The sequence below is a fragment of the Ascaphus truei genome, chromosome 5 (assembly GCF_040206685.1).
Source record: "Ascaphus truei isolate aAscTru1 chromosome 5, aAscTru1.hap1, whole genome shotgun sequence".
Classification (NCBI taxonomy): domain Eukaryota; kingdom Metazoa; phylum Chordata; class Amphibia; order Anura; family Ascaphidae; genus Ascaphus; species Ascaphus truei.
The window spans coordinates 300374499-300395698 of record NC_134487.1 but is presented as its reverse complement, the minus strand read 5'-3'; the positions used below and the strand labels follow the sequence as shown (position 1 = coordinate 300395698).

The following is a 21200-nucleotide window of genomic DNA, read 5'->3' as shown; positions in this document are numbered from 1 at the left end:
TGTCTTCACATTTTACTAACTGTGGCATGAAAGAGTCGCTGCCAAGTCAAACATACAAGGCAAAAAAAGACATGAATGACCATACATTCAGAGAGAAGGCATGACATGTCTTTCTTGTACAATGAGTGTGTGTCAAATGGCTGAACTTACACACCTTTCATGTTGTCTCACTAAATACAGCTGCTGCACAGCTGAATCATTGTTTGCCGTCCTCTCCTGGCTAGTGGTTGCATGAAAGACACATTCTTGGGTACTAAATAATCAGCCTTCTTGACCCCCCAAGAACCTATAAGTCAAATTAATTTACCCTCAGAGGCAGCGTCTCCATTGTATCTTCCCTCCTTTCTAACCTCATGCCAACAATGGAAAATAATTGCAACTGTTACGGCCGCCAGCAAGCACAATGAACCAAGGGCTGTTTTCACAGCTTTCTGCCAAACCTGCTCCCACCTAATAACTAAGATCCCTCCCAACGCTTAGAAGCACAAGATCACTAAACTCTGGCTGACGAGAACTTTGGAAGCGAGGTAAGGAACCAATCAACTTGTTAAAACGGTGGCGGAAAGACAGGTGAAAAAAGCAGTGAGGCATGGCAAACACCACTGCTTCCCACTAGCTTAAAAACATGAAACAAACGGCTATTTGACATTTGTATTTTAACGTACTAATGGTTATGTTCTATGCAGTTACAAAATAAAGGCAGGATATCCATTTGTTTAACAAGTTAAAATTAAGCATCTATATATTTTTGAAAGCATTTTTAGAAATGTTTGTAAACAATGTAAATTAAGACTGGGAAATTCTTCTAATTTCCTTCTCTTGTCTTTTGTTGTACTGCTTATTACCTGCTCTCTTTCCTAACAAGTTCTCTGATAGCATGGCTATAATGTCACGGAGGAGAAGGGAATTAGATCAATGTTACCTGTCCCCTTCACTCAAAGTCCCAGATGTAAATTAAAACCTTTACACTTTCAAAAGTTATTTAAAATCCCTGTCTGGTTTGATCAGAAAGATCACAAAGGGTCACCAAGATTTACACCATAAAACCTACAGCTTCAAAGGGATGAACACGTATCCATCAAGAATATATAACGATTTGAGGAACTTACTTACCAAAGCCATTCGTTATCAAGGATTTGGTGTGTTCAACTATAAAATGGGGGAAGATAGCATGTGCTCTAAACTATCTGAATAACTTAACCTATTTCAGGTTGAAAAAAATCACACATGAACTGATTTCCCAGGCATAGAATAACACTTCTTTGTCAAGCAAAGACAAATGCAAATCCGACAGAATGTTAGGCCTCTTGTAGAATGTTATTATACAGGATTCATCTCGTCTAATATGAAAACTCTACTACACCGGTATCCAGAGAAGAACAATGGCTGGGACGCCATGCAAACTCAATGTACTATTGTATTGTAACCAGCATTCCTCACTCTGGGTTCCCTCTTGCATTGTGAATGCTAAGATACAAAAGATGGATTGTTCAGGAAATCCAACGTAACCATTTGTTTGACAAAACAAAAGAAAATAAGCGCATTCAATCAAGTAATGTGCAGGAATATCTACCGACAGAATAGTACCACGCAATCACATTGATGGAGATTGCTGGTTCTTGTTTTCAACAATCGCTACACATCACACTGAATATCTTCAGGTTACCTTTTATGTCTCCCAAGTTCCCTGATCCCATGGCGAGAAGCTTGTCTTTCCAGTCTTTTGACAAAAGCTTTTCAATGCTGGGTGTTTCTAAGTAAAGAGAGAGAAAAAGGAAAGTGAATCCACATGACTTTCTCCTCAATAGACTTTAAAACCAGGTATCTGCTTTATATGAGGCCCTTTTGCCGATGTGTTCCTCAGTAACCCGATAAGAGAGGAGGGGAGAGAGCAGGACATTTCTCCTCACCTGCGGTTTCACTACCTTTGGTTTTTCCTTATTAGAATAAAACCTCCCTACCTCGGAATGACAACAAATCCTTGTCAACCTAGAGTTCAATGGTCCTCCTGAAATAGTAGACAATATGCCCATGCTTGATGGATGCTTCAAAACTTTGACAACAGAAACAGGGTATTTTTTTGTCATATTGGCGACAAGTTTTACCGAAAACGCTAAGCCCTTTTCTGTGGGATGCTGGCTGCAGGGGTCAAGTAACCAATCTTTACATGGACATCAATGGTACTACTTATAAAGTCATTTATGGAATAGGTACTGATACTTTAACCCCTTCCCTGCATGTATTGCCATCTATCAGTTGAGGTTAAGTCATTGAAATAATATACAGAATGAAAACACAATCAACATCTGAGTTACCCACACTTAGTGTAAATAACCCCAACATGTGCATTGGCAATAGGATACATTGTATCAGATGCAAAATTATTTGTCCGATACGTTTAACTGGTACAAATCTGGTGGAAACGTCATCTAGAAAATTGTATAGAGTGATTACTGTTTTAATATTTTAAAACGGCACAGATCATGTGATTGGTTATTCAAATCCACAAGACCATGCCCCACTTACAATGTGAATTCTAATTGGTGAAGACCATTTTTTTATGTTTTTGTTTTTTACTTCCCTTCCTATTTTTCCGCTGGCATTTGATACAGTGTAAGTTGGTCTATTGTTTCTAGTATAAGGCGATATCTTTTTTATTTGGACTAACAACTGATATTACAGTATAATTCAAGCTTTCGAGAGTTCTCCTCTTTTCCTCAGGACCTGAGGAAGAGAAAGAACTCTCGAAAGCTTGAATTATAATATCAACGGTTAGTCCAAATAAAAAAAAGATATCACCTTATCCTGAAGTTCTTGTTTACTCTGTACTATCGCAACTGGACTAACACAGCTATTTCGATTTCAATCCATTGTTTCTGTAATGTGCAATGAGTGAGGAGGATTGTTATTTCAAAGCTGATCATAATATTACTCAGGTATTACTAATTGTGGAGCCAATAATATCAATTATTTACTCTATATGGGGCAGGTAATGAGTATAATGTTGAATACCGCCAGAGAACTCAGTCCCCAACAACTTGCAAATATAATATACATTTTGGGACCTCAGAGAGTGGAAGACAAAGAAACTTTCCCACGGTCAGAGGGGCCTGGGACTTGGTCACACAGCCTTGACCGTTCATCCTCATCACAATTTTAACAAAATCACGAAAAAGCCGCAATATGTGATATAGATCAATAACCTCCAAATCGAATTACTATACATTGCAAAAGTCAAAAATCTTTTTACTATCCAAATCCCTGTTGTGATTACACAGAAATGTGTTCCACTGTAATATAAATGCCCTTTCTTTCATGGAAAAGTTGGTCATATTGAAGGGGATGGGGAAAAACACAATCATATTTAGGGCCGACTATTTTTCGCTGGTCTGCTATTTGGACATTCAATTGTCGCACGCTGACCCGAGCTGCTGCATTTTTATATAACCGTGCATACAGATGCTATTCAAATGCAGAGGACAATTGACTGAATTCAACAATGTAATTGTATACTCATCATGTCAGAGCTTAGACGGGGACACAATTACAACGGCTTTCAATTCTGTGATTATTACTGCAGCATTCAGTAAGAAAATGGCGTGTAAAAGATAAGTGTCCCGAAATGTTTCAGCTTAATAACAATGCCGGCATTTACTATTCTCTTTTAAGACAGTATATTGCTATTGCCTCCGCATTTGTGTTTATGTGGCTGTGGGTTTGTTTGGCCACTTGGTCACCCCCTGCTGAGAGCAGAAGGAGAGTGCCTGTTAACTTATCAAAGGAACAGCCTGGCCCTGAAGGGCCTGCAATTATTGGAACCTGGTTAATTTTACCCGCAGAAGAAAAGACTGGATGGAGTCGTCATTATCTCCAGCACTACTGCTGCCGAAAATTCCAACTTAACCCCTTTGGTGGTAAGGGGCATTGGGTGACCTTGTAGGGGTTAATTGTACCAGTTGTTCTACAACTGTCTTGAAATGCGAATTAACCTGTATCACATGTAAGCCCCAGGCTGTGCAACTGATTTGGTTCTCATTTCAAATGAGTTTTGGTAGACAATGAGACATTTGTAACACAACAGAATAATAATAGTGGATTCATTCCTTCTCGGGTTGTACAAACACTCAATAATATCTGCCTGTTCAGTGGTATTTAAAATTTAAAAAAATGAAGAAATCTTATGGATCTTTTTTTCCCTAAAGTTACTTATATTTTCTAAACCAAGGATCGGCTTTGAAGGATATCCCTGCTTCAGCACAGGTGGCTCAATCAGTCCCAGCTTCAGTACAGGTGTCTCAATCAGGGGCTCAGTCTTCGACTGAGCAACTGATTGAGCCACCTAAGCTGAAGCAGGGATATCCTTAAAACCTGACCTGTTCGTGGCCTTTGAGGACTGGAGTTGTCCACCCCTGCTCTAAACTCAAGTAACTAACAAGGTTTAAACGAAGACTTGACACGCTTCATTTTTATTGCCGTTTCAGAGCTCAAGAATGGTCTTTCTGCAACTCTTCCAAAAATGGAACAAAACATTTTCTAGATCATATTGTATCTTTATATGCTGAACAAACCATGCTCTTTCAGAATCCTTTTTTCCCCCTATTTTTTTCCCCGATCACTCTTAGAAAACAAGTAAAGGCCAGAGTCAGTGTGCTATTTGCTGCAGAGGCTGTCAGTCATTAAAAGCTAACAAACCTTTGCATAGCAGGAATGCAGTAATAGAAATCCATTGTGAACCGACAATAGGCTACAGAACCTGCAGGCACCAAAAGCAAACCTTTTTACTTTTAAGTCTATTGTCAACCACGTCTCTGACAAAGGTTTTCCCCTGCAGCTAGACAAAATATTCGCTGTAGTGTGCTCGTAAAGAAACAGAAGTCTTGTGTCTAACTTACAAAGTTAAAGCTGCAGTGCTCAGATTTCTGAAGCATGCAGAACACTCACGAATCACTACAGACCTTCCTATAAAATGCCACGATGCTTTTAAGCCCGGCTGTATAACCTAAGTTACTACACTTATCATAAATGTTCTGCAAAAATGAGTTATTTGAAAGCATGCCATTTGATGCTGGTGGATCAAAGTTAATTATATGAACAAAGAGTACGCATCGACAGTTTTAAAAAAGATTTCAGAAAATAGCTAGTGAACAAAACACATTTTTACCAGTGTGAATAAAACGTACGGATAAAATATTCTTATGCAGCGCTAAAACTGTAAGAAATATCACATAATGCCTGTATGACATGTATAGAAGACCACATCTGTGTTGTAATATGGAGAATCTACATGTGAAATTCTTCACAGAGATCCAGAAGGCGAAAAGGAAAAATTCCACAAGAAAAAAAGCATCTGTTTATTAACCCCTGAGCTGTCAGCGTACGCAATGCCTTGCTGCCCTTTCAGGCAAAAGAGCGCTTAACCCTTTAACTGTTGAAGCATTGCACTGTGGCCCGCTTGGGGTTAATACATTAGCACTAGTTATATGATCATTGCAGAATTGAGTTTTACGGCTAAATTGCTGTGAGCCGACATGAATTAAATTAGGAAATACATGCAAATAAAAAAGCCATATATTGATCATCTTTAAATGGTTGATTGTCTAGAAAAAGTATGTGTTTCTTTTAGCATTATTGGGAGGGAATGTCTGCTTGGTACTTTTGTTTCAATGATTTTAATTATCCCCAGGAAGAAAGAAAAAAAAGATACTGCTCGTATGTTACTAAGGTAGGTAAATAAAATAAATCAAGGTTACACAAGACAAGCTGAGAAACATTTTTAAGTATGGCAACAAGCCATGTTTAGGAGAGATTTCTCTCCATGGCTGAACAATAAGAGGCTAATTTGGAAGGCACTTATGTTGCTAGGTAGATGCAACTCTATAACTTCTCAGTATAATAATCCTGGCAAACCAGTATTGTGAACATTACATGTGCATCTACTGCCCTGTTTACAGAAAGAGAGCGAGAGAAAGCGAAATAGAGATTTCAAATGTAACAGGAGAATAAACAAATCCTGGAATATGCATTAAATACGACAGTAAAATGTGTTGCAATGCTTCCAACATTTGAGAAAACTCACAAACACAGCAGATGCTTTCGTTATTTGGTAAACGTACACTGATTGTGCCTTCCGTGCCATAGGGGTGATCAATGAAGGGCAAAGTGTAGCCATGCTTCTTGGCACACGTGGGGTTAAGTCACTACTGTTTCATGATGTATTTACACTGCATATTTCCCTGTTTCACCCAAGTTTCTTCCCCTCACATATGCTTCCTCGCATCAGTGCCGATGGCAATACCCACAGGGGAACGGCCCTCCGATGGTGCCAACTATTGTTAAAGTGACACACTGCCTCCTCTATGCACGCTCACTCTCACACCCTGGCCTCCCTCACTTCGTTGCATGCCAACCACTCCAAAGATTGATTCCTTCATCTGGAACAATGCGACTTGAAAGCGCGCGCCAACATTCTGCCATTTTTAAACAGACCCGGAGTGCCAAGAATCAAGCCACATTGAGAGACGGTGTCGGCTTGTAATGCGATGATATTCCTTACATACAGAGATAACCATTCCTTCCAATGCTACACAGGCTAACAGTCATTACACAGCGCTTCAATAAACTGGCCAAAAAAAACAAAAACAACATTTTTTTTAGAACGATCATTTCTAACACTTTTTTAATTTCCATAACGGATTTTGAGCATTTCTTCTCGAGTGTCAAGAGACTTCAAACAAAATGAAGAGAAGCCATATGTTACCCTTAACGAGATTCCTAATATCTGCGGATTTCAATGTTACAGGAATCACACGCATGCCACCTCTGTGCCAGCGCATTAGCCTAAAATAAACGGAGATATTTCAAATGTATCACACAATATATACTGTGTATACCGCTTACTCGGAAACCTGTTCTCCCATCGTGCACAAAGTAATACAATTGCTCAATCAGCACCTAATTGTCTCTATAACATATAAATAAATATATTAGTTAAATATTGTAATAAGGAGCAGGCAGCTGCGATATGGGTCAGAAATGTGCCACATGGCCCCTTTTGCAGTTGACAGCTGTCATCCTTAAATCACCCCATGTGTGCGGAAATACCGACAACATTTAAACAGTTATGAAAAGATCTCAACCAAAAAAAAAAGTGAATTCATTTGGTAGCACATGAAGGGGTTAATGTTTCACACCACAGCAGCCCAATGCCACCAAAACGCAGAGGTTCTACCAGAAGCTCTTCCTAACAAACTAGGACTTGTTTCCAAGTCAAGTCACTCTTCTAAAAGATGCAATGTGTGCCAATGCCAAAACGGCACACTGCGCTGCGGCCAAACTCCCGTCACAAGTTCACATTTCCCATGACACAAGTTGCCAAGATGCGCAAATTCAAAGGATCACCACCAGGAAAAAAAAACACAAAAAAAAAAACATTTGCTTACTGTCAAAGGGGCAGAACAATGGCAAAAATAAAAATAGTAGGAAGAAATCTTTACTCTTGTTAAAAGCCACAACTTCCGCCGCTGAGGTTTGCGAGCTGTGTCCTCGGAGAATGACACCCAGCGGCGGCCAGTTCCTCTTGTCGTCTGACATTCCTGCAACTTTTGGCTAAAGTTCAAAATGTGCTCTTGTCAGCAAGCTCGGGGAGGAAGAGTCGATTGCTTGGTGGGAAAGGGGGTGGGGAGAAGAAGGGGAGGCCTTTTACCTTCTGTACCGCTCCACATATAATGTCCCACTGCAGCTGCAAGACAGCACACTACACATTATGTTCTTAATCATTACAGCTTCTTTCTTTTTTTTTTTAACCCCCTTTGCTGACAGCTGTCTTCCTATCATCCCAACAGGTGCGATTAGGGTCTGAACAATGGCTAAGGCTTTTAAGCCGAGGATGCTGACAAGTGAAAGAGAACAACAAATGGTTTGACAAGGCTCTTCTCGCTGGGTCACTCCACCAACTAGTAACACTTATTATTTGTATTTATTAGCAGTGCGACACGAGCCCCCCACCCTCCTCTTCCTGCCACAGGAGAGACACTTTAACTTTTAATACAATCGGAGTGCCGCTCTGCAGATTATTTTCTGCAGAGGTGCACAGCTAATGAAAGTTGTCCATATGGATCTGTGTAATTTATGATGTCAGTGATGTGTGGGTGAGATGCACTAAATCAAAGGTAGCTACTATTTCAACTGGGGAGAGCATGAAACAGGCCGGGAGAATGATTAAAAAAAAAAAAACTGTCCAAGACATGCCATCACCTATTACATTTAAACCCTTCCTTGGTGTGACCGCTCAAACTGTGACGATATCGGAGAATAGGAACACAATATAAAAACAATAACCAGTGGCTCACAGAATCTCTGAGTGTGACTTATAAAAGATCAACATTTTTAATGTGTGGATAAAGATTAAAGGGGTAGTGTAGATTACTGATCAATTTACATTCATAGAAAAGTATATTAAACTCTTTGAATATTAACCTCTCTAATTGTCTTTTTTTATATTACATTTCCCTATTGTTATGTCAAGGTAACTGCAATTTACAACGTGTAAGTCATTTTAAAAAGTAAATTGAATGTTGTGTCTACAATGTTTAATGTGCTTTGCAATATTATATGAGGCAGTGTGAACTTACAATAAAATGTGAAGGGGGAAAAAAGATCTTTTTTTTTTTAAACATTGGAGCAAAAGTTTTTGGACTGTATTTTAGAAAGAGCAATTTGAGCAATTCTTATGCTTTAAAAAAATAGCTTATAACGCGATGCAAGCGTGGCTCCCAATTTTCGTATTTATGAATACTTTACAACAGGGGGGCGCAAACTTTTTTCCCTGCGCCCCCCTGACGGCTGTCCCCTCACTCCCGCGCCCCCCCCCCCCAACCCCAACTTACCCACGCTCCGGCGCAATGACATCACGTTGCCATAGCAACGTGACGTCACATGACCTCGCAGCGTCGTTTTGACGCCGCGTTGCCATGGCGCTGCAGGGAGGAAGCCGCCGGAGCCACGGTAAGTTAGGTTTACAGAGGCCCTGCAGCTCCCCCGGCACTTAATTTAAGTGCCTTCGGGAAGCGCGCGGGACCTCTGTAAACCCCGCGCCCCCCGTCGGCAGTGTCGCGCCCCCCCTGGGGGTCGCGCCCCACAGTTTGCGCACCGCTGCTTTACAACACTATTATTGGTATCTTAAATACTTTATTGTACAATGCATACAATGATACATTATTTCTAACGCGATCCGCTTATAGTGTGATGTGATTCTTTGGACCCCAAGCACAGCGTTATAAGGGGGTTGAGCTGTATTATCAACAGATGGAGAGAAAGTTATTTACCCAGAATCTAATATGCAGGTTACTATGAATTCATTATTTTGTAACTACATACAGTGCTTCACTGCACTAGTCTAGCTGTAGATGATAGGACACAGTCACACAGTGATGGGACACAGTCACACAGTGATGGGACACAGTTACACAGTAATGGGACACAGTGATGTGACACAGTCACACAGTGATGGGTCACAGTGATGGGACACAGTCACACAGTGATGGGACACAGTCACACAGTGATGGGACACAGTCACACAGTGATGGGTCACAGTGATGGGACACAGTCACACAGTGATGGGACACAGTGATTCGACACAGTCACACAGTGATGGGACACAGTGATGGGACACAGTCACACAGTGATGGGACACTGTCACAAAGTGATGGGACACAGTCATGGGACACAGTGATGGGACACAGTCACACAGTGATGGGATACAGTGACACAGTGATGGGACACAGTGACACAGTGATGGGACACAGTCACACAGTGATGGGACACAGTGATGGGACACAGTCACACAGTGATGGGACACAGTGATGGGACACAGTGATGGGACACAGTCACACAGTGATGGGACACAGTCAAACAGTGATGGGTCACAGTGATGGGACACAGTGATTGGACACAGTCACACAGTGATGGGACACAGTCACACAGTGATGGGACACAGTGATGGGACACAGTTACACAGTAATGGGACACAGTGATTGTACACAGTCACACAGTGATGGGACACAGTGATGGGACACAGTCACACAGTGATGGGACACAGTGATTGTACACAGTCACACAGTGATGGGACATGGTCACACAGCGATGGGACACGGTCACACAGTGATGGGACACAGTGATGGGACACAGTTACACAGTCACAAAGTGATGGGACACAGTCATGGGACACAGTCACGAAGTGATAGGACACAGTCATGGGACACAGTCACACAGTGATGGGACACACAGTGATGGGACGCAGTGATGGGACACAGTTACACAGTCACACAGTGATGTGACACAGTGATGGGACACAGTCACAAAGTGATGGGACACAGTCACACAGTGATGGGACACAGTGATGGGACACAGTCACACAATGATGGGACACAGTGATGGGACACAGTCACACAGTGATGGGACACAGTGATGGAACACAGTGATGGGACACAGTCACAAAGTGATGGGACACAGTCACACAGTGATGGGACACAGTCACACAGTGATGGGACACAGTGATGGGACACAGTCACGCAGGTATGGGACACAATGATGGGACACAGTCATGGGACACAGTCACACAGTGATGGGACACAGTCACACAGCGATTGGACACAGTCACACAGCGTTGGGACACAGTGATGGGACACAGTCACGAAGTGATAGGACACAGTCATGGGACACAGTCACACAGTGATGGGACACACAGTGATGGGACGCAGTGATGGGACACAGTTACACAGTCACACAGTGATGTGACACAGTGATGGGACACAGTCACAAAGTGATGGGACACAGTCACACAGTGATGGGACACAGTGATGGGACACAGTCACACAATGATGGGACACAGTGATGGGACACAGTCACACAGTGATGGGACACAGTGATGGAACACAGTGATGGGACACAGTCACAAAGTGATGGGACACAGTCACACAGTGATGGGACACAGTCACACAGTGATGGGACACAGTGATGGGACACAGTCACGCAGGTATGGGACACAATGATGGGACACAGTCATGGGACACAGTCACACAGTGATGGGACACAGTCACACAGCGATTGGACACAGTCACACAGCGTTGGGACACAGTGATGGGACAGTCACACAGTGATGGGACACAGTGATGAGACACAGTCACACAGTGATGGGACACAGTGACACAGTGATGGGACACAGTTATGGGACACATTCACACAGTGATGGGACACGGTCACACAGTGATGGGATACAGTCACAAACTGATGGGATACAGTGATGGGACACAGTCACACAGTGATGGGACACAGTGATGGGACACAGTCACACAGTGATGGGACACAGTGACGGACACAGTCACACAGTGATGGGACACAGTGATGGGACACAGTCACACAGTGATGGGACACAGTGACACAGTGATGGGACACAGTCACACATTGATGGGACACAGTGATGGGACACATTGACACAGTAATGGGACACAGTGACACAGTGATGGGACACAGTGATGGGACACAGTGACACAGTGATGGGACACAGTGATGGGACACAGTGATGGGACACAGTCACACAGTGATGGGACACAGTGATGGGACACAGTAACACAGTGATCGGACACAGTGATGGGACAAAGTCACACAGTGATGGGACACAGTGACACAGTGATGGGACACAGTCACACATTGATGGGACACAGTGACACAGTGATGGGACACAGTCACACATTGATGGGACACAGTGATGGGACACAGTGACACAGTGATGGGACACAGTCACACATTGATGGGACACAGTGATGGGACACAGTCACACAGTGATAGGACACAGTCACACAGTGATGGGACACAGGGATGGGACACAGTGACACAGTGATGGGACACAGTCACACATTGATGGGACACAGTGATGAGACACAGTGACACAGTGATGGGACACAGTCACACATTGATGGGACACAGTGATGGCACACAGTGATGGGACACTGATGGGACACAGTCACACAGTGATAGGACACAGTGATGGGACACAGTCACACAGTGATGGGACACAGTCACACAGTGATGGGACACAGTCACACAGTGATGGGACACAGTGACACAGTGATGGGACACAGTGACACAGTGATGGTACACAGTGACACAGTGATGGGTGATGGGACACAGTCACACAGTGATGGGACACAGTCACACAGTGATGGGACACAGTGATGTGACACAGTGACACAGTGATGGGACACAGTCACACAGTGATGGGACACAGTGACACAGTGATGGGACACAGTCACACAGTGATGGGACACAGTGATGTGACACAGTGACACAGTGATGGGACACAGTGACACAGTGATCGGACACAGTCACACATTGATGGGATACAGTGATGGGACACAGTGATGGGACACCCGCACTTGGCAGATTTAGAGAATAAAGTAATGCATGAAAAAAGTTGCAGATGGCCTCTCTTAATAGTGTGGTCACACTCCAAAATGAAGTGATGTAACATGACATCAGTGATCAAAAGTATCAGGTTGTTATGGTGACCAGAAACCATATATTAACCTCTTCCGTGCTGGAAATGATTGCCACATACAATGCAATGCTTGACACAATGCAGAACCCTTCAGCACTGAATGGGTTAAACAGTCCTGATATTAGAGCGTTTGCAGACACATTTTATATTAAGAACTATGTGAATTATGAACCGTGCAGCCTACAGTTACATGTAAAGCTGTCATTCAGGAAATATCTTGGCCGCATTTTAAATTGATTAGTTAAATTGATTAGTTTCAGGGTAAAACCTCAAATCTCCTCTAAGGTGTCCTCAGATTCTACCCCCAAACCAGTCTCTCCAATATTCATAGCCGTCAGATAATCTGAAGACCTTAAAAAAAATCACATATTTTGCTGGTACAGCATATAGCAGTTTTCAATTGCAAATAAAAATTTGTGTAAAATGGTTTTAAGGGGCTTCATTATTGGGGGCTTGTGTTATTCAGGCTAACATTTCATGTTCCATTCATACAAACACAATGCCAACAGGCTTATGATACTAAAATATTGGTGTCGTTTATAAAGAGAACATTGTAATAGAGGAATCCATATTAATGTCCAACCACATTTAAACTTGAAATTGCCATCTACAATGTTACAATGTTACATAGTTACACAGTTGATGAGGTTGAAAAAAGATGTACGTCCAGCAAGTTCAACCTATGCTAAATTTAGACAGATACTTTATCCTATATTTGTATTTAGAGTATTTTGATCCAGAAGACGGCAAACATTCTCATATAAGGGGCTTGCTGAATTTAAACCTACAACACAACAAACTTTGTGGTCTTGCTGTATTTAATAATATTTTTTTATGTCACGAGAAAAACTACGACTCCCAGAATCCCAAGCTGCTGTATAAGTGGATTTACAGTATGAATGCATTCTCCCAGCACAGACAAAAATAATCTATAAGGAGACTAGACATCCAAGCTACTATTTTATATATGCTCTACTTCTTCAACAAAAAAAAGGTATGTGTAAAAAAACAAAGGGAAGTACATCAATAATACCACTAGTTCCAAAGACAGAAAATAGCAGATAATTTACCAATTTACAATGGACCACTGTGGTATTCTTTTAAACACCTGCAAGTCGACACATTACTGAAGCGCATGCGCATTACAATTCATGAATATCTGCCATCTGTCGGATACGCGAAGAATTGCAACCAATTAAATCCGAACCATTATCAATAAACAGATCAACCGCGGGTGTGAATGCAACATGAATGCGGTATGAATTCGGTCAGAATGCGGCATTAACGCGGTGAAGTGCGGGGCATTCGGCAAAAATCCCCGAAAAAATTCGGAAATTTTGGAGAATAAAAGGGGCCGCGGCTGTATACTCCCTGGAAAATCCTAAAAAGACAGGCAGAGATGTACAGAACGCTCTAGTGCAGGGGAGACCAACTCCAGTCCGCAAGGGCCACCAACAGGTCAGGTTTTCAGGATATCCCTGCTTCAGTACAGATGGTGCAGTCTTTGAATGAGCCACCTGTTCTGAAGCAGGGATATCCTGCAAACCTGACCTGTTGGTGGTCCTAGAGGGCTGGAGTTGGCCACCCCTGATTTACTGCATACTAATCGAAATCCAAGTATCACATACTACGATCATCATCATCATCACGTACTACACCTTTCACTCATAATAATGCGAAGTAATACGTTCCATTCATTTAAAGTAGTGAATGGTTCGTGGCCCCTACGGAAGAAATCTTCCCGCTTAACAATATTGTAAAAAGCAACTAGAAGTTAGCCGGGGTTCAAATGTTTGAAGCACTGAAGCTGGTCACCCTCCCAACGTGCAGCAGAGGACACCGTAGCTTTGGCAGAGAACACCAAGCCAGAAGGAGACTACCAGACTGGGAAGGTGCAGTTCAGAGGACACCGTCATGAATAAAAACTAATGCCAGCAACACCCTAATTACCACCATAACCGGCAATGTTCCCGCTGCATCTTCACAACCGGGAGGACACTGGTTCTGAAACGCTGTGCTCGGAAAGGGCGGTAGCTGTACATTTTACTCACTTTAAATTAAATAGGGCATCATATTTTTCAGATCGCATCTTCATTTTTTCCAACGTGAAACAGTCGTCTTAATACAATAATATTGATAACTGCATTATCTTTTGAATCATATTAGATAAATAGGAATACATACAGTACTTGACACACACAAAATTAACTAACTACAATAATACAACCAGCCAAAAAGGAGGGGAGAGGAAATGCTTTGCTTGTTTCTTGTCAGGTTCACTTTATGATTTTCCACATTTTAGTGATTGTGAGTTTTAAGCGTTTATTAATATCTTTATTAGTGGTTACTAGGGAGTTCGTGGTAGTACTTGTTGAAGGCCTTTGGCATTTTAAGTATCGAGAAATAAAAAAGTGTGCAGTATCTGTTACACCAGATTCAGCCATTTCTCTTAGGGGACGGGTGCTTTCAAATGAAAAGTCAGTATCATTTAGTTATTAAGAGAGAGCAAAGATCAGATAATGCAGTCCCATTTTTCCTTTGTGTCCCAGATATAGACAGTTTTCACTTCTCCCTGTCCCTGTATTTCATCCCAAAGACTGTACACTGTTTCTTAACTGAAATTGTACCATTATTGCAAGGGTAACCAACTTCAGTCATCAAGGGCCCCCAACAGGGCAGGTTTTCAAGAAATCCCTGCTTCAGCACAGGTGGCTCAATCAGTGGCTCAGTCTTTGACTGAAGCAGGGATATCCTGAGAACCTGACCTGGTGGTGGCCCGTGAGGACTGGGGTCGGCCACCCCTGCATTAGGGGGTAAAACTGAACAAAAACAAAGAATGCGAATGGATCCATTGCAGATGACCCTGCCCGTGTTACTACCTGCTGAAGACATACATTTCCACTGAACAAACACTTCCACTGTGGTTCTAAAGCGACAGCAGAAGTTATTACAGTGAAAGATTTGATAAATCATTTGGCATTTTGTGGAGTAGGAACAGATATGTTTATTTTCTCCTTATGTAGGATAGATTTCCATTAGCCAGCCTGGAAACCTTTAAATACAACGGCCTGATGCATGTGTGCTACATTAGTGAGGGATGGCATCCCAGGCATCTCTTTCTCTATAGAAGCCGTATTGTCTCCAGTTGTCCGGCCACAATTCCTTACTGAAAAGTAAGGACATTATCTAGGCATACCTACATAAACAGTTACGGTTATTGGGATTAACATGATGAGATATGTACTGGTTTGTATTTCCGAAGGTTAATGAGAGCACGTCTCAAGCACCAAACTATGCACTGATTTGTGAATAGTACAGTATATGTATATATATGTATATATACATATACTGTACATATAACATATACTGTACATACTGGGCTTAGAAACAAACACATACAAATATAAAATGTACCAATAGCATATATTCAGACATACAGTATATGCTAACAGTATATCTCTGTATTAACATAATATACATTTAACATGTAAAAATATGAATGTCACTGTATCTATTATGAAATTACACAGAACTTAAATATACTCATAAAAAAATGCATCTTTTTAATCAACGTAACCAGGGAATCCAGTCTTATTATCAGTTTATTTTAATACAGATAAAGTATCTATTAAGTTATATTTTCTGTCGCTGCACAGAATCTTATTCACGTAAAATCTTTTAAAATAAATGATATTTACTGGAGAGGGTAATGGTGTTAGTACATTGATATACTGTTCTTCTTCTCTGCAGAACTGTGTGTAACTTTATAAACAAGTTACAGGTTATAATCCTGACCAAACTCAAGCCCATATGCAAGTGCTCGAGCAGCAAATCCCTTTCCACTGGATTGCAGCTTTGCATTTCAATTAGGCAAATATATTTGAATTTCCGGCGTCACATGAAAATAATAATATTTGAAATGAATTCAATGAATCCTATTGTGCAACAAACGGGTGGATGCATAACACATTTTGGTCATGCTAGATTCACACATGGAATTCAGTAGAAAAGGATATATAATGTAGGTTAATGAACCTGTAGGCTGCGCTGCAGTTTCATTCTCGTGAGCTTACATTGAAACGTCCTTAAATCTGTAACACCTGAGTTGCATTTTAGAGTGACAATTTTGGACTTTCTACATTAGGGGGGGGGGGGCAACTTCAGTCCTCAAGGGCCACCAACAGGTCAGGTTTTAAGGATATCCCTGCTTCAGCATGGGTGGTGCAGTCTTCGACTGAGCCACTGATTGAGCCACCTGTGCTGAATCAGGAATATCCTGAAAACCTGACCTGTTGGTGGCCCTTGAGATTTGGCGTTGCCCGCTCCTGCGCTACACGTAGGAGATCTGTAACTTTTTGTCTCTGCTGGTTCAGTACATTTGTGCCAGCATTCAGCACCGTGGCCGCCCTTCCCGAACACTGATGTTACTTTCATTTTGATTTAAGATTTTTTTCAATCAATTTTTTTTTTTTCAAATTCAGTCAAGAGCCGGGACCCTCATTTTTACTTTTCTACCAATTGTTTACATCTGAATATTATTATGCGACTAATCTGCATATCCTGATATAAATAAAATGGTTAAGAAGCTCTATGCCTCCCATGGAAATATTCTGACATGTCCTAGTTTTTCGCTAACTTAGAAAACCGTGATCTTGCACTGGAAAATTTCTAGTTGTCTACACAAACTGCCAAAATAGTATTGCTCTTATATGCCTAATGTCCCTTCTAAAATCCCCTTTCCTTCATTCTTTATTATCAAACTTCAGGAGTCTGGCTCCTGTCGATATTTGTCACATAAGGAGCCATTCCGCCTGTATCGTAGCTATTTCGTGATAATTCCACCTATGGTGTGACCAGATTAAGACACTCAAGAAAGAAGGATTTTTATGAGCATCTAAAATCAAATTGATACGGGCAACTCTGAAATCTGAACACATTTTTTTTTTGCCTGATGAAAAAACTAAATATAGCCAACTTTATGAGGAAAATATATTATGTGAAATGTCTGACTATTAGAAATTCTGTAGTCATGGTGCATAAAACAGTTATCAGAAGGAAACAACACAATATTATTATTATTATCATTATCATTATTAATAACAGTTAATTGAAAATGCTAAAAATGTCAGTAAAAAACGAATCCAGTCTGTTAGTAATAACTTTTCTATTGTGGTTTAAACAGTGTTCCTTCTTCAGTTGGATGCGGGTATAGCGAACACACCCAATCCAATGGAATTATCACGACAAAATCTCGTTTCTGATATTTATTTACCATGAATACGTTGGTTATGTTTGTCTTCTCTACATCATTGAATTCAGTGAATTCAACATGAGGTCATTCACCGAGAAAGTGGGAATATATTTATTTTTGCTAAACAGTAACTATTCACATCATTCTTCCACTGCCCCTTTGTTTCCATCTCTCTCCGAACTCCCTGCTTACTGGATAAGAGCAGCAACACAAAGTCCATTTTCCCATATTTGTGTAGCTGTTAGACATTTAGCAAAGGAGGGAGTACCAGCCAGTCTCATACAACAAAGGCTTACTGTCACTGCGCCAGTCCCAGACATGGTGGAAAGCAGCCCACAGGAAAAGGCCTGGCTCCAGTGTTAGGCCCCGGCCGAGTACAGTCACTACATTCACTCAAATTGGCAACAGGTCTCAGTGTTCCTGGCTCTGGTGTGTGAACAAGGGTCGGGATTGAATAACCAATTATACAACCGCTGACTGAGTTTATCCAAGGTTTGCAAACTGTTATAATAGCCCACTATACAACTGACTGTTTTATCCTTCTCCAGATATAGTGTCATATCTCCCCTTGTGCTCCATTTACTTGTCACTTTATTGCACAGGTCCATTAAAAAGGTTAATACAATGTCACAGTCAATGTCTAAAAGCTGCCATTCAGTACGCCTTTTTTTTTTTATAGTAAGTTTCAAGCATTCACACTTTCATCAGACGAAGACTATCCCAGGAGTGGACGGACTGAAGGCACAGAAGCTGAGCAATGGAAGTATTGTACAATGCTTCTTGCCATTTAGTTATGCTTGCATTTGAATTCTCCTTCATGCGGTCTCAACCAAACTCTCTTACTCGTTTCCAGTTTGAGCTTCCATTGGCTATTTTTGCAGTTACAAAAAAATAAATAAATGCTGCCCTCGTTAGGTTAATGTATATTAAACAGCGCTCTGTGTTACATTGCATGCACTTAGATAACGAACAGCGCTTAATAATTATATCTATGTTACCACGCATAGAATACCTAAGCATTTTGGTTTAACAATCCAGGGATCGTTCCTTTATCATTTTGATATAGCACTTAACTGAGCAATACACATATTACAGCTTAACAATAATTAGGGGAATCATGAAGCGCTTATCAAAATATTCTAGTTAATAAAAATGTGTTGAAGTTTGATCTCTCATTCTAGCAGTTACAGCGCGATTACTGTTACTTATACTATTAATAGCACCTTGGCGGAACAATCATTATGTATCACTTTTCTAAGAGTTGCATTATTTAAACAAGTGATTTTATGGCAACAACAAAAGCAAGATAATGATCTTGTGTGCTACTAAGTGAATGTATCAGAGCTCACGGGGATCTGACGCTGCATATGCTAGGGCAGGGGATCTCAACTCCAGTCTTCAAGACCCTCCAACAGGCCAGGTTTTCAGGATATCCCAGCTTCAGCACAGGTGGCTCCATCCAGCTTCAGTACAGGTGGCTCAATCAGTCCCTGCTTTAGCACAGGTGGCTCAATCTGATTGAGCCACTTGTGCTGCATCTGGGATATCCTGAAAACCTGACCTGTTGGTGGTGGTGGGGTCGCGAGGACTGGAGCTGACCACCACTGTGCTAGGGTGTATTAAATATGCCCAGTTGTGGCTCCACCACAAATGAGTAATGAAATCATCCTCCAGTCATGAAACAACAGAATTAAGGCATGGAAACGGTAGGTAAACTCACTGGAGCTGGTTCTTATTAAGTCACTGTTTTGTCTCCATCTGCCCACACAGTTAAGTGTCTGGATACATTTGGAACAAATGAATGGCTAATAGGGAAAGAAAATTCTATTTAGGAAAGAAAATAAATCTGAACAAAAGACCACATATGTAAGCCATGGCATGTACATATCAAGTAACCAACCACCTCCCAACCTAATATTTGCTTTCTACTGAGCACTAAACAGGCTCTCAGAGCCGAAGAGAACAGACTAAATGGGTAATGGAGGGGAAATATATAGAAGATGAGACATTTTTGGAATTCTGACTGCGAGATGCAGAAAGCTCTCACATTCCTAGGTGCGCTACTCCGCTACACACTGACACGTTTGTTGTCTTCCAGTCTTTAATGAAGAGAGCTATTTCCAGTAATTGCGGCATTGCCCGCCCAATAACGGTATTTATACAGCGCACCGTGTCCGGACACGGATGCTCTCGGTGTGGTTTAATTTTGCATCCTATAAGATAAACGGTAACAATCAAGACCTCAAGACCCCCCAACAGGATATCCAGTCAACTGAGCCACTGATTGAGCCACCTGTGCTGAAGCAGGGATATCCTTATATCCTGATCTGTTGGGGGGTCTTGAGAACTGGAGTTGTGAACCCCTGAGGTAAGGTACCGTATATTCCACCCAGGATAAGATACCCTTCATTTTGCTGAAAGCTGTCGCTCTTTGCACGTAATATAGAATATACACTGCTCATTTGTACGTGGTGGATTATGCACGTACAACTGGTATATTTTTAAAGAATTTTCTGGTTTGTTCCAGATTTGAATAGCGCAAGTTCTCCCTTCACATTGGGTATCCTGCGCACGACTTAGTGAATTTGCTTAAATTCCGCAATCGGCATTCTCTTGTGGGAACATGTATTGAGGAGACATGTATTGTGAAGTATGTTATTACTCCCTTTAACATGAATGTGTTACATAGCATGCGTTACCTGCTTAGCCATTGCTTTTATTAGCACTACTGCTAAATAAGGTGCCAGTGTTAGTGTTAAAGAATAAGTTAGGAATAAGTTGAAACACAAACAATGAAGTAATTCTTCAGCTGGTTTTATTAATTAGTAAGATGAGAGCCATACCCAGGGATACGCTCACATACCGGAGACACCGGAAATTCAAAACAGTTATAGTCTCCCAATACAAGGGTGTGGCATACATTTAGGAACTTGTGATTGGATAGAGTGATACATCTATGACTCATGATAGTGTCCGATAGGGCAGAATTGGCTTTATGTGGCTTAATTTGTGTTAAATAAATCATAACACGGTGTAATATGTCGTGTTATTGTTCATCTGAGGTTGTATTTACCTAATTACGTCCTGCTAAGGAAAAGATGATTGTTATTATGTCCCGATATGTAAAATCATAGAATTTAAAGAGGGTGTACATTCTTTTTCACACAACTGTATATATACACACACACACAGCTTCCCCAGTGACACACAAACACACAGTGACACACACACAGTACCTTACAAGCCTGCCGATCACAGCACCACGGACCGTACACACGAAAAGTGTGCCCACTATATTACTGGCCTAATTTGGAATAGTATGGTGCGTAAAGAACGAGTATATTAATATAGTGGGTTGTCTTAGAAGGTAAATGACATCATCTGCCCAAGACCAGT

The 21200-nt window shown here is 41.4% G+C and overlaps 1 protein-coding gene across 17 annotated transcripts in view; it reads right to left on the bottom strand.

Moving 5' to 3' along the window:
* The window catches only part of SOX5 (SRY-box transcription factor 5), a 913923-nt gene that overhangs the window by 136192 nt on the left and 756531 nt on the right, over window positions 1-21200 (bottom strand). For 12 of the 17 annotated variants that reach the window (XM_075602880.1, XM_075602877.1, XM_075602886.1 and 9 more), the window contains one exon: window positions 1667-1753. The exons of 2 other annotated variants lie outside the window; for them this stretch is intronic. In XM_075602880.1, the coding sequence (XP_075458995.1) occupies window positions 1667-1753 (87 nt within the window). Of the gene's footprint in view, window positions 1-1666; window positions 1754-7439; window positions 7637-7702; window positions 7745-21200 lie in introns of those variants that run through there. 3 more of the 17 variants (XM_075602895.1, XM_075602893.1, XM_075602894.1) reach the window with 3 other exon arrangements.